The following is a 15,194-nucleotide window of genomic DNA, read 5'->3' as shown; positions in this document are numbered from 1 at the left end:
CTCATATTTGGTGTAAAAATGGATGGCACCACAGTTCTGAGAAATCACCACCTTTTTCCAGGAATCTTTATGAACATTCCACCCCTTGGTTAAAGAAACCCATAAAGATAGGAGCCCAAACGCCCCTTGTCCATGACTCTCTTTTGAGTACACCTACACTCCCCTTTTGGGTGTGTACTTTTTGCTTTGCAATAAATCTACATACTTCCACTATTTTCTGACTTGTCCTTGAGTTTCTTCTCACCACAGTGTCAAGAGCCAGGGTTGAGGTCCCACTGGTGTTTGGGAACCTACCTTAACCCACCAGTATCAATGGCATTAAGCAGAGCTCTAATAGCAACCAAGCAATAATGTGAATGCTTGTGAGTCTATAAAAAGTAGATACTGAGCAGGGTGAATGGCTGAGTCATTTGGGGAAAATAGTTTGGAAAAGGGCCCAGAATTTAACTATCAGAACTATGAAGCTGAAAAGATCATCTATTCTGAACTCTGTTTTAGGGTTTATGATTTGCACAAGGTTGCATCAGGTAGTTCCTGATTCCTGATATACTTCCTCTCTACTGAAAGTCCTTCTCCCTTTCAGAGGGAAACAGCCTGCAAAACCTCTCTTCAATTATAAAATAAGTATGCCTGAGTCTTTAAAACCATTTTGAGAATTGAACAAAATATTCTTAGGATAGATTGATTTTTGTTATTCATCTTCTTCTCAGAGTATTTTTAAATTGAAACCATGGAAATATTAAATATTAATAAAACTTCTTTTTAAACCCTCAATCCAATCTTTAAGAAAATATTTCAGCCAAATGCATTTAACTAAAACATTTATCTGCGGATAGCTTTCTTTATTTTTATTCAAACTTTCAATTGATTGATTTTAAGTGATGGATGAAACACTAAATGTTCCCTGACTTAGAGCTTTCCCTTTCTCCATCATAAGTTGACATTTTTGTGGATCCTTTGTGCTGCAGCATTCAAAACTGCCTTTTTAAGAAGTAACAAAAAAATAGTATTTGCTACAGTCAGCAGATGGTTGTCACATTTTGTTTTCAGTGCGCTTTACCACTTAATTTTGTTTTGTTGCAGCATCAGAGGTTGCCAGTCAAGCATCTGCTATAGCTTATGGCCTAGGACTGGAGCCACTGCTGATGGCACATGTTCAGAGCGGCACTAATCTAAAATAAATGTTTAATAAGCTAGCCATAAAAGCACCTGGATTTTTGTTCTTTAAATTTCACAAAACTGCATGAAAGATTTAGAGGTTGGAAACAATTCTACATAAGGTTTGACTTACGCATTTTTATGTAGTTTAGTATATAAAAAATAATGCCTTTTTTCTTTATCTTTTGTGAATTCCAGCTCATCAAGGTGCTGTACAAGACCAGCCATACCAGCTGCCAGTGGAAATCGATCCTCTCATAGGTCTGTCACTTCCTTCTCTCTTTGCGATTCATTAAGCTCTGTATGGTGGCCCTGAAGTGTAGATTACAGTTGTTTTTCACTTGCTGGTTGCTGGGAATGGAATTTTCCTGATAAACCATTTGCATGCAAATTGGAATGCAATGAGCTGTGGCTATGCTGGTATTTCATCAACTCCCCCTCGTTGGTTTGCCTAATTTGAACAGGCCTAGGACGCGTGTCACTGAAAATTAATATGGATGCTGTAATAATGTGTGATTGAGAATGCGCATGAAGTACTGTCAGGATAATATTGGATCTTTTCATCACTCAGACTTGTTGATGAGCAGGAGCGAGGCACGTTATGATGAATTGGTGCACCGGTAATGTGATGGAGCTCCTTTGCTAGGAAAATTTTCATAATAACAGTGGGGTTCTTAGCAGCACTGCATTATGAAAAATAAAACTGTAGTGCCAGGGTTTCATCATTAAAGGAGATCAATCCTTTCTTCCTAGACCCTCTGTTCGGTCTGAGGGGATTAATGTGCAATTGCAGAGCAGTTTCAAAGTTGAAATATATTGCCCAGCCAATGGTAGTGTTAAGATATTTGTATTCATTTTCCTAGGGTCCTACAGCCCAATAAATTGCCATTGGAGGTTAAATTTGTTCAGGGGAGAAAAAAATAGGGAGGCGACCAGAAAGAGCCATTGGAATGAAATGAGCATCTGCAGCAGATGACTTAGAATATTTAATTGCTGTTATGCTTTTTGAGTAGATTAGTTGAAATCTCTAGTTTAGCATTTTTCATCCTTACGTGTGGGGATTTCAAATGTGGCATCACTAAGAATGTTAAGCATCGATTTTGAAGATGTTATTTAATAACTTTTAGAATAAAAACTTACTTGCCTACCTGTGGGGTAATGCTATCGGCATAGATATTTGGCTTGTAATTTTGTCAAATTTTCCTGGCACAAATAAATTTGTTAGAATTTTAATGTTTTTAAAGCATATGAATGAAGCAGATTTATTATTTTAAAATCCAAGATGTTCCCTATATATAGTTACCATTTTTGTCTTTAAAAGCCATTGTTTCAATGGAGAGCTAAATGGCTACCATTAGCAGATAGACTATCAGGATGAACAAAAATAATCTTAAGCTCTAAACCAATTCATTTATCATTTCCCCAAGTATAACCAGAAATCTCATATGTAATTATCTATATGAAGGATAAATACCACTCTGGTTCTTAAATCTTGTTTTGTTTTGAGTAGATATGATTTGCCATATATTTAAAAAAACTAAAATGCTCACTTGGGTAGTTTAAAAGTCAGGAAAATAATAAAGCCCATTTGCTGAGTCATTTAAAGCATTATTTCTGAATTTTAGACTCATCATTTTCTTTGCACCTTGACAATGAATATCCTATGCTATCAAGTCTAATTAAATGAATTCAGCAATTGTTGTAACCCTTTAGGGTAAGCATGGGTAAACTTTTCGGTAAAGGGCCAGATAGTAAATATTTTAGGTTGAGCACCTCTAATCTGCAAATCGCAAGCCCCAAATACTCCAAACTCTGAAACTTTTTAAAGACCAACGTGACAAGACAAGTGGAAAATTCCACACCTGACCTCATGTGACAGGTCACATTCAAACACAGTCCAAACTTTATGTCAGGCACAAAATTATCTAAAATATTATATAGAATTACCTTCAGGCTATATGTGTGTATATATATATATATATATATATATATATATATATATATATGTATAATTTTGTGTTTAGACTTGGCTGTCATACCCAAGATATCTCAATCTATGAAAATAGTCCAAAATCTGAAAAAAAATTCTGAAATCTAAAACCCTTCTGGTCCCAAGTGTTTCAGATAAGGGAAACTCAAGCTGTTCTTAACTCTACCAGTATAGCACAAAAGCCACCATAAATAAAATACAAATGAATGAACATAACTCTTTTCTAATAAAACTACATATACAAAACCAGGCATGGGCAGGATTCAGCCTTTGGCCCTAGTTTTGCTGTCCCTGCCCTAGATCACTGGTCAACAGACTTTACACTTCTACCTCCTAAAAGAATTATTTAAAACCATGTATCCTCTCAGACATTTTTAAGTTGACATCTAAAAGTTTTCATCACAAGTTTAAGTAGTTGCAAAGGTTATACATTCTGGCATAGTGTAAAAATTGTTTAATATATCCAATAGAATCTAAGTATCAGAGTGAATTGATACTCAGTAAACAAAATTTTAATATATCCAGTAGAATCTAAATATCAGAGTGAATTGATATTCAGTATTTTGTTTCTAAAAAGTACATTGAAAACCGATTAACATATGGAAATTTCACATTATTACTTTTTTATCTTGAATTTATATTTTCATTCTACTTCCCCCAGATAATTTTATGTTAACTTTAAAAAATTGATTACCCTATTGTGCTTTTCAGCCATAAAAATGTGTTTGCAAAATTAAGCATATGTATTCAATTTAAATTTTAAAATTTCCTATGACCATAAGGCTCAGCTTTTAAAATAAATGTATCTGTATTGAGTGATTATTACAAATATAATGTATTTATTTAATTATATTATAAAGTTTAATAAATGTTTATTTACATAAAATGAACATTTATTGAAAATACATCATCAGCAGGTCTATCTTACTTGTTTTTATAGATGGAACCTCTGAGCAATGTTACTCACTTAGGAAAATAGATGGGAAAGAGCTTCGTTTCAACTGCACCACTCAAATCTTTGAACTCTTTCTGCATTAGTGGCAATTCATATAGTGATCTATTAAGAGTTATTTTTATGGTTTATTATTAAGTTGTCTATAATTTTAACAGTCTATCATTAAAACTTATTTTGAATGATCTGCCAATTGACAGCATGATTGGATCCTCATTCCATTTTATTGAAAGCAGTAAATTGGAAACCACCTGACTTGCAGAATGATTTGATACTTATACATTCACTTTTCAGTATCACCTCAGTATTTTGAATTGTCCCTTTATTGGGGGCAAGAAATTATACTCTGGGGTAAAGCACATAGTAAGATTCTGTGTGGAAGGGAAATATGTCTTTATTTTATCTAGTAGAAGAAGGGCATGAGAAAGAAGAGGTAAGAAAGGAAAACTCAAAGGAGAGTTCTCAGACAAATCAATTTCAAGCAGTAGAATATATTAAAGTTGAGAAATTAGAAAATTACTGGTTTTAACTTCTGAACCTGTGTATCTCTTAGGAAGTCTTACACCTCCAGGGGTATGCATACCCTAGTTTGAAGACTGCTTATCTAGATAAATATACCTTAGCTAGATGGGGGACTTGGCAATGTTAAATTACAAGCAAGCACTTGCTTAGAAAATAGTTCATGTGTGTGCTGAGGGGGCATCAGCCTTTGCCCATGGGTACTTTGTGGTCACTCAATTCAAAATTATGTACATGCCCAAATCTGTTGAGGTCCTCCCAAGAGATCATCCCTATCCCCCAAGAAAGTTCAGCGAAAGTTTATGTCATAGGAGCAAAAGCCACATAAACACTGACAAGAATAAACATGTTTACAGCTCTCATGTGGAATAAAGTACTGCAGTAACCAGTAACCAGTGCAGAAAGTACCACATAACTTGTTTTAATTGCTAGGTTTCTTGGAATTAAAAAAAAAAAATTGTATCACACAACTTCATTGCAATGGGATACTTGATTGCAGTTGGTGGACACTGTCTCTCTGTAATAACACAATGATATCCATGAAAGCTTTTATTATCTGCCAGCAACTTCCCTTTGTTAGAAGGAGAGGGAAAAAATGATTCCCATCTAGGATTCTGCCCTTTTCACTACTGCTGTCGCTTTCTAGCCCATTAATCCTCCAAAAGCATATGAAGCCTCCATTATCAAACAGTTATCCAATAATCTTAAATGGTTGTGTCCACAGACATTAGCAGAATTTCTGCAGTGTTGCACATGTATGTGTACATGTGCCGTGTTGTGTGTGCCATGAGGGCAACAGATCCATCAGTCCTCTGTGTCCCCAGTGCTTCCCAGCACAGCACTGGAGAGTATTTTGAATACTTTTTTTTCTTCTGTTTTACTTTCTGAGCTTTCTATTAAACTACCCACATTAACATAGTTATTACATACAATGAATAGAATATAAATATTTTTCTATGTTTGATTTTTCAAAAAATTGAAAATTATGGTGGAAAGCTTAATAATCAGATGCAGAAGTTTGTTCTGATTTCTGGTATAATCAAATTTCTTTAGCAGCATAAGAATCCTTATTTGTACTGGAGAGATGATGGTGAAATAACCCTTAGATCACTAGAAACAAAGCTTTCTATTTGGTTGGCCTCAATGCCAAAAAAGTCATCTCAGTGAAGATTCCATTTCTGATAATGGCACAGTCGATGGTATATTTCTGGACGATTATTACTCTTCCCATGTGCTCGGTGTTGCTCTATGTCTGACCTTTTTCTTTGTGACAAACCCCATCTCAGGTGCTCCGTAGCACTTTGAAACACACTGCCAAGGCTGTCTTGTTTTATTGCTTAAATAAGGAGTAAGAAAGTGGCAGTCTGCTGTGCTTTGACTTTTTCAATTACAGGAATCTTTAATAAACAGTCATTCTACCCTTTCCTTACATGCAAGTGCAGTTGTAAACAGGGGAAATGGGAGTTCCCATCCAGTCAAATTAAAGACCCGTTAAAGCCAAAGTAGTACAAGATGCTACAATATTTCAAATATATGACATTTAAATCCTAATATCTCTTCCTTGTGACAAAATGTTAAAGGTAATAGATTGTCACAACATGAACCATTCTCATGACAATAAATGTAATGAGATTGTCAGAAACACAAACCTAACTGTGATGCAATCTGGAGATTGTAATCTAGTTTGGTTCTGCCCAAGAGCTAGAAAGCATGTTCTGTGAATTGTGTTCTATTTTTAAATTGTAGTGTGTTATTCTTTCTTTCCTATAAGCAAAATTTTTAACTGAGATATTGAATTTAGCTACCTACATTTTTCCAGCAATTGGATATGTTTTCCTACTTGGTTTTTCAATTATTATACTTAAAATTAAGGATCAAGTACTCTTATCTGGGAATGTGTCTCCTCTTCTCCCTCACTATAGGATTTCTTTGCCCATGTGGGTTTAATAGTTGTTTTTCCTCCCTATTCTTACAGCCAGCAATACAGGAATGCACAGGAGGCAAATCACTGACCTTTTAGACCAAAGTATTCAAGTGCATTCCCAGTGCTTTGTCATCACTTCAGACAACCGCTATATTCTCGTCTGTGGCTTCTGGGATAAGAGTTTCAGAGTCTATTCTACAGACACAGGTAATTTTCATTTTCTTTATCAGTGAATTAAAGTTTACTATAAGTAGTATTGAGAGGCTTAGGATGCATTCTCCTCTGCTTCCTTCCAAAAATTACAAAATCCTAAAATTTACAAAATAAGAAGAGGGCATTGTTTTCCCTCTTCAAATAATAATCTACTGTATATAGTCCACTATTGAATTTGCTTCAGCATGTTTGTAAGAGAATTTTTTATAGGTTTGTGACCCAAGCTCATGCTTACAGAATAAATGATTCATTTTGAAGGCAAATCCTGGTATGTAAATACCATGCATGAGTATATGCATAATCTTATGGCAAGTGCACATACACAGAAGTGTATTTTCTCACTTTTGTATTATTTAAAGGATTTTCTTTTTCTTACTTGAAAGACTCATTAAGTCTAACTCTTGGCAGTAGATATCTTGCCTCCACCCAATTCTGCATAGAATCTTGCTGAAATCTACACCATCATGAAGAAAAGTAGCTGACTGTTGGTTTTATGTGTGACAGGAGCTCTTGTTAAAATATAAAAATTGTAAGTCTATATATTCATTTACATGCATCTCCCTAAGGGACAAACCAAGCTGAGGCTCAGTATTACTGTAGGAGATCTGGCTGAGTAAATGTTTATAAATTTTTGCATGTAAGAAATTGAGAAATGTTGAGAAATTTAATGGTGTGCCTTAAAATATTTTAGAAATTGTTACAGGGTGAAATAAAGTTATAGTAAATATATAGTTTGATATTTAAAATAATTAAAATGAGATCTTAATTCTTTAGAGCTAATTGATCTACAGTCATGTGTTGCTTAACAACAGGCATACATTCTGATAAATGCATTGTTAGGGGATTTTATCATCGTGCAGCATTGTCGAGTATACTTACACAAACTAGATGGGATATCCCAGTATACACCTAGGCTATGTGGGGTCACCTATTGCTCCTAGGCTACAAATCTGTACACCATACTAGTATATGGAATACTGTAGGCAATTGTAACACAATGGTAAGTATCTGTGTGTCTAAACACATCTAAAAATAGAAAAGGTACAGTAAAAGTATGGTATAAGAGATAAAAACCATTCCATTGTCCTCTGCAAGTAAAAAATAATAATAATAAAAGATAAAAACTGGCATACCTGTATAGGGCACTTCCCATGAATGGAGCTTGCAGGACTGGAAGTTGCGCTGGGTGAGTCAGTGAGTGAGCAGTGAGTGAATGTGAAGGCTTAGGACATGACTGTACACTACTGTAGACTTTATAAAACTCTGTACACTTCGACTACACTAAATTTGTTTTTAAAATTTTTTCTTTAGTAGTAATTGGCTTACTGAAACTTTTTTACTTTATAAACTTTTTAATGATTTTAAGCTTTTCAACTCTTGTAATAACACATAGCTTAAAACACAAACACATTGTACAACTGTACAAAAATATTTTCTGTATATCCTTATTGTATAGCTTTTTTTCTATTTTAAAAAATTTTTAGAAAACGAAGACAAAAACATATAAATTAGGCTAAGCCTCCATAGAGTCAGGATCATCAATATCACTGTCTTCCACCTCCACATTCTTGTCCAACTAGAAGGTCTTCAGGGGCAAGAACACGCATGGAGCTTTGATCTCCTGTGATAACACTGCCCTTTGGAATACCTCCTGAAGGGTTTGCCTGTGTCTATTTTAGAATCAACTTTTTCTTTTTATAGGTAGAAAGACTACACTTTACTTATTATCCCATACTTTTTATTCTTAAAGTGTACATAAACCAGTAACAGAGTTATTCATTATCAAGTATTATGCACTGTACATAATTGTATGTGTTGTATCTTTATACATCTGTCAGTGCAGTAAGTCCATTTAAACCAGCATCACCACAAACGTGAGTGATGCGTTGCACTACAACGTTACCACAGCTATGATGTCAATAGGTGACAGGAATTTTTCAGCTTCATTATAATATCATGGGACCACCATCATATATGTGGTCCATCGTTGACCAAAAAGTTGTTATAAAGCTCATGGCTGTATATTATGGAAGTAGATATTTCAACTGGAACAAAGGCCTACATATATCTTTATTTAATGTTGTAGGAATTGAAAAATATTTTAAATTAAAATTTCTAGTTATTTGAATGCTTTATGATAAATCATCTTTCAGTCTTGTTAATAATCTTTATAAAATGTTTGAGTCCATACTCTTGCCTTAATATAGTTTATAGAACAATTAATTTTTGGTTATTCAAGGAGTTTGTTCTTGAACATCTTTTTAGTCTTTATTGTTTGTTATATGGAATTGATGACATGGTTTTCTTATAGTTTGCATCTTTATTCTGTAGGTGTAGGAAAGAAAACACCATTCAAGCCTTTTTGATTATTTGGGCTTTTACTAGATGTTTAAGTCTATGGGGTGGATTACTATTGAACCTAAACACTCCTCTTTGAGTCTTGGACATGTCTTTTTTTTTCTGCTTATTTTAAAGAAGACAGTTGGAGACAGTATAAGCGACAGTTGGAGTACAGTGGCACAGTTATGGTTCACCGCAACCTCAAACTCCTGGGCTCAGGTGATCTCCTCCTGTGTCGGCCTGCCAAGTAGCTGGGACCACAGGCACATGCCACTACGCCCAGCTATTTCTTTTTGTTTGTTTGTTTGTTTTTAATTTTTATAGAGACAGGGTTCTCACTCTGTTGTTCAGGGTGGTCTTAAACTCCTGGAGATTTTCTCAAATATTCTTTTGGACTTCATATTATTTTTCCATATATTTTTTAAGTGATTAAAACATTTTTAAACATGAAGATGAATTTTACACTGTAATATAGAACTAATAGAACTGTAAACCACTCCTTTTGGTTTACAGTGCAAACCATAGAGTAATTCACCAACACCACAATCAAGGTGCAGAGCACCCCCAAATACCCTGTGCCACCTACTAGAAGTCAGCTTTTTACCCCATCCTCAACCTCGTGGCAACAACTAATCTATTCCTCATCTTTAGTTTTGCCACTTTCAGAATGTCATATAAATGGAATCACAAACCATGTCAATCTTTGGTTTTGAGATTTGAGTGTTTTTAGTTTGTTGACATTCTATATTTTTTTAAAGACACTCAATATTTGTAAAGTAAAGCTAACTTCACTTTCATATAATACTAATAATTAAAATCTTATATTCACACAATTTTATAGAATTTATAAAATTCTCTCACATACTAGATATTGTTTCAGTCTCACAATAATCCTGTGAAGTAGACAGGTGTCTTATCCCCATTTTTCAGATAATAAAACTGAGGTTTAGAGAGATTATGTAACTCGTTGAAATGTATGTAGCTAATAGTGACAGAAGTAGGCCCTGGACCTAGCTCTTTTAATTTTAAATGTAGCACACTTTGTGATCATAGCATGTTGTCTCATCCAGGTGTTACCAGTCTGTCACTGATTTTTTGGGAAAATGCTGTAATTTGTAACACTAAGTTCCTAGTATGTCCGCCATGTTACATTAGACTTAATAAACCTGATGTCATTCTTTTCCCTCTTTCAAAATACCTTCTAATGTTCTGTCTTTAAAAATGTGTGTGTTTGTGTGTATAAAACGTACAAATAAGGAATAGCCTTAAACTTCATTTCAGTGGGACTGACTTAGCTTGTGAAATAAAAATATTTATACTTACCAGAAAAGTTGTAGAAAAAAAATCTCAAATGATAGTCCTGGTGTCTTTCTTAATATCTTGTATAAAAACTCTGACGCTAGTTTTATTTAAAATAATTTCAGTTAGGGTAAATACATGTCTGTGATTTTACAACAATAGGAATATTAAATATTTTTTCTTAAGTTTAGCACAGAATCAAGGGAAAATCGTATGATCAGTAATATATAATGGCAAAGCTAACAAAAGTGTTAAATTCAATTATATTTTAGCACACAAGCCAAAAAAAAAAAATCCTTCTCTTATTAGATTGGGGGGGAGGGAGGAGAAACATGGATTGTAACAGGAAATTCTTTAAACATAAATCATGTTTTCGGGCCACAACCAGAACAGCAGAGGCAACAATAAAACCTTCTCCTGGCAGTCGGAATTATTTTCAGGCCACATTTTAGATTCAGTGGTGCAGAGTCCTGAGCTTGAATTTTTTTATTTGTAGCACAGCTGTCAAATAAAACATTAACTAGAAAATTTGTTCTGTCAAAAAAGGGATATTCTAGTGCTTGTGGTAATATTTGATATTAGTGTGTGGAGAGGTGGACTGGTATTAAAGGAAACAAAAAATAAAGGTTGAGGAACACTTATAAGATTATCAGAAAATAATTTACCAAAAAGAGCAGCAGGTATTTATATGCTGTGATTTATTTAGGAGGAGTGAACCTCAACCTTATAGCAATAACAAATATTGCTGAGGAAGGCTGCCAGAACAGGAAAAAGTAAACTTAAAAAAATAATGTTTTCCAGAGTTGAGCCCAAAGTATAAATTGTAAAGAATAAAGTTAATTTGTGTTAACATATAAAACCCTTTAGACGTAACTGCTTAAATGTCACTCTCTCATTTAGATTTTCCCTGACACCCAGTGTAAATTTGTTCTATCTTGTTATTGTCATTAATCCAACCTTGTTCTTTCCTTTTATAATACTTATCCCTATTCATAATTATATACCAGTCTGGGTTTGTTTAATGACTCTGTGCACCACAAGACTGTAAAGGCTATGAGGGCAGGGACCATGTCTATTTGTTCACCACTGTATACAGGTAAGAAGGCCTAATGCTTGGCACTTAATAGGTGCTAAGTATTTGTTGAATGAAAACTAATTGTGATAACTTTTTGGAAAACAATCAAAACACTAAAAATTTTAAAAAGGAACCACTGTGACTGAATGTATGTTTCCTTACACTGACATTGGAGAAACAGAGCAGTGACTTCAACTCATGAGAATTACCATGTGACTCTTGTAAAACTCTGCCCCTATATTGAATCCATCCCACCTTTACAGCTAAATTTTTTCCCTTTGTCCTCACATGAGTTGGAAATTAAGTTACCAAGTGAATAGCTGTTCTTTGCAAGCCTCCTACTGCACTAAGAACACCTGGGTTTCCTCTATGTCGTCTACCTCAAGTACCTGGTTAGTTATTTCACTCATCCTCACTCCTACAACCCACTGAGTGTTGGGTTTCAAATCTGAAATAAGCCTGCCTGTACATAATCTATTTAAATCACACCTATATTTTATGTGCTCTCAGCATTTAGCCATAGGCTAAAGCAGAAGTCATATATATACTCTATGATCACATCACTATATGATGTATTCAGTTTCTTTCAGTAGTTAAAATACAAGGATTTAACCTTTGATTTTCTAGTTACTAATAAGACTGCTTTCAGCTACCTAACTTTTGTCTTATCCTATGTAAGGCCTGCGTGTACTCTGATCCCCACCAATTTACCACTGAACCTCCACATTCTGTTTGTCATGTAAATTGGAAATGAAGTAAAAATTATTATATATTTCACATTTAATTCGCTCAATTTTTTTTTTAATTCTTGAAGGTCTTGGATTCTTCTTTATTCTTTATTGATAGAAGCTTATTTTTTAATCAAATGTTTTGGTGTCAACTTAAAAGGCTGAAGAAATTCAAAAGTGAACATCTTGAACATTTAGCAGTTAGAGACACTTGAAGTCTGCTCTCCCTTAATCACAGGAGAAAAAAAGTACTGTATTAGTTTTGCAACTTGAGATTGAAATGAATCTGATTTTAAATTTATTAGAAGTAGGCTATATGCAAGACTGCCACTCATGTATTTGACTTTTCCATCTGATTTAGATATTTCAGAATTTTATTTCTAAATTTCAGCCTTCATAATAAGCCTTAGATTTATTAAAATCAAGAATTTTAAACATTTAATGTAAATATTTATTATCTTGAAAAGTTAAATACACTTGATATGCCAGTACTTGGGACCTTAACCTTTTAAGAAGTTTACAGTGTATTACGGGTTAAACACATAAACTATTTAGGCATATTAATTTAATTTTCAGCTTAGTAGTTTTTTCTTGAACATCGGAATTATATTTTATAATCGAAATATAAAAGCTTATTTAAAAAAAAAGAAAGCCATGCTGAATATTAAGGGTAGACATTGTATGGCATTCATCTGTAGACTCTGTAGACATTTCAAAAGAAATATGTTAGCTAGAAATTCTAAAGATGGAATGGGGGTCTGTCACAGATATTTAATTCTTCAGACAAGTTTGTGTGAATTACTACCACCGTATCTGGTTAAACAAAGATTCTTAAAGGGTGAGGGCTTCTGGGCATGGTGGCTCACACCTGTAATCCCAGCACTTTGGGAGGCCCGGGCGGGCGGATTACAAGGTCAGGAGTTTGAGACCATCCTGGCTAACACAGTGAAACCCTGTCTCTACTAAAAACACAAAAAATTAGCCGGGTGTGGTGGTGGCGGGTGCCTGTAGTCCCAGCTACCCAGGAGGCTGAGCAGGAGAATGGCGTGAACCCGGGAAGCAGAGCTTGCAGTGAGCGGAGATCGCACCACTGCACTCCAGCTTGGGCGACAGAACGAGACTCCACCTCAAAAAAATAAATAAAAATAACAAAAAAGGGTGAGGGCTTTACTTTTTTCCTGACACCTTTACATGAACAACTGTTCTGTGTTTGAAGCCCTAGATATATAGTAAGTTTACTGGGTTCCTCTCCATTGTCCCCAGTCATTACCATCTTGATTTCACCCTCAAGGAATTTGCATCAGAAAATTAAGACAAAGAATCACCTGGCTCAAATTGCAATCACAATATATTCTTTCATCATAATTTCCATATAATCGTGATTTGAAAACGTAGAAGCTCTCCAAAGTGACTTACATTGTCTTTGTATAGATCACTTAAAACAAGAAATATGTTAAATCTTCAGTAATTCAGAAACAGGTTTTTATTAGTGACATCTAACTTATGAGTACTTTTACAGAAAAGCAACTAAGTTTTATTTTGAATCATATAGAGTAACTCAAGAAAGTGTTAAAATGGTTCCAAAAGGGTTCTCCTCGGCCTGCTTTAATCAGTAAACATGATTCATTTGTAATTTATAGAAGCCATTTGTAATGATACAGTGCCATGGTCCTCAAGTATTATTTGTTGAAATAGTTTTAACACATGCCTTTCAAAAATATTAACACTTTTCAATTGATTTTTTTGTTGTTCTTGTTAGCATGCAAAGAAAACTGTTAGGTTGGACCATGTCAAATTATTATAAAATCTGAATTATGACCATCAGAGTTCATATAGCTTCGTTGTTTTACAAGTTATCTGTTCACTAGAATTTTTATTTTTTTAATAGCAATTTTAAAGAAAATTGTTTTGCATTACAGGAAAATTGATCCAAGTGGTGTTTGGTCATTGGGATGTCGTCACTTGCCTTGCTCGTTCTGAGTCATATATTGGGGGAAATTGCTACATTCTCTCAGGGTCACGTGATGCAACTCTCTTGCTGTGGTATTGGAATGGAAAATGCAGTGGGATTGGAGATAACCCAGGCAGTAAGTATGACTCATTTTTTAAGTAAACTTTTACAAGGATGTAGAGAATAACATTTTGCAGTAAAGTTACCTTTTTGTTATGGTAAAAGTGAAACAGGATTATCAAGTATTTTTAATTTATTATAATTTAAGAACGATCCAGATAGCCTCATTATCAACATTTTGTTACCATTGATAATTAAAATCTAAGCATGAAATCTTATGTTTTATATTATAGGCTATTCTTATGATCCAAAAGTTCTAGTTCCTCATTGGAAATAGCTGTCACCAAATAGTTTTTTATTCATGAAGATACAGCATAAAAGAGCAATCACATATTACCTTGTTTATTGAATTCATATTTTAAAAGAGCAAAATAAAAATTATAATTTCATAGAAACAAACTAGTCTTTATAAAATTATGCTTTCATTTACGTATTAAAAAGATAAAACAGGTCATAAAAGGCCAATATGGAATACTCAAATTGGCTCTTGGTTTTTCAGATGGGAAATGAAAATGTTCACCAACAGCCTTAAACATCTTTATGAAACTATGCTGAAGGCAGTAAAACAAAAAATGTGTAACCATTTAAAATTGTAATTCACAGAAGGCAAAAAAGGAAGCAGCTACCATTAAAACCAATCGCACACAGCTGCAGAAAAGAAATGGCTTTAGAAAAACACATTAAGAAGTAGGAAAAAACAATTAAAGGGACCACCTGAAAAATGAGAATTTAATTAAAATGATTATGACAACACTGTAGAATTCCTGTAAGAATAGCTTTAGATTTTTACTTCAGAAGGTAGAGCATTTTAACTGCGCTTCAATATTTACAGTTTCTTAATTTAAGGCAAGTTGCAATGTATTTGGTTAAGGAAGGATCACATTCTTCCTGATGACTTTACCTGCATACTCGGTCCTTGCTCTGT

The 15,194-nt window shown here is 34.1% G+C and overlaps 1 protein-coding gene across 4 annotated transcripts in view; it reads left to right on the top strand.

Moving 5' to 3' along the window:
- LRBA (LPS responsive beige-like anchor protein) overlaps positions 1–15,194 on the top strand; it is a 765,281-nt gene that overhangs the window by 714,141 nt on the left and 35,946 nt on the right. For all 4 annotated transcript variants that reach the window (XM_030816230.1, XM_030816232.1, XM_030816231.1 and 1 more), the window contains 3 exons: positions 1,357–1,419; positions 6,595–6,750; positions 14,118–14,285. In XM_030816230.1, the coding sequence (XP_030672090.1) occupies positions 1,357–1,419; positions 6,595–6,750; positions 14,118–14,285 (387 nt within the window). The remainder of the gene's footprint in view (positions 1–1,356; positions 1,420–6,594; positions 6,751–14,117; positions 14,286–15,194) is intronic.

This window comes from Nomascus leucogenys, chromosome 7b, assembly GCF_006542625.1.
Source record: "Nomascus leucogenys isolate Asia chromosome 7b, Asia_NLE_v1, whole genome shotgun sequence".
Classification (NCBI taxonomy): domain Eukaryota; kingdom Metazoa; phylum Chordata; class Mammalia; order Primates; family Hylobatidae; genus Nomascus; species Nomascus leucogenys.
The sequence above is the reverse complement of the archived record's forward strand: the minus strand, read 5'-3'. Positions and strand labels throughout refer to the sequence as shown.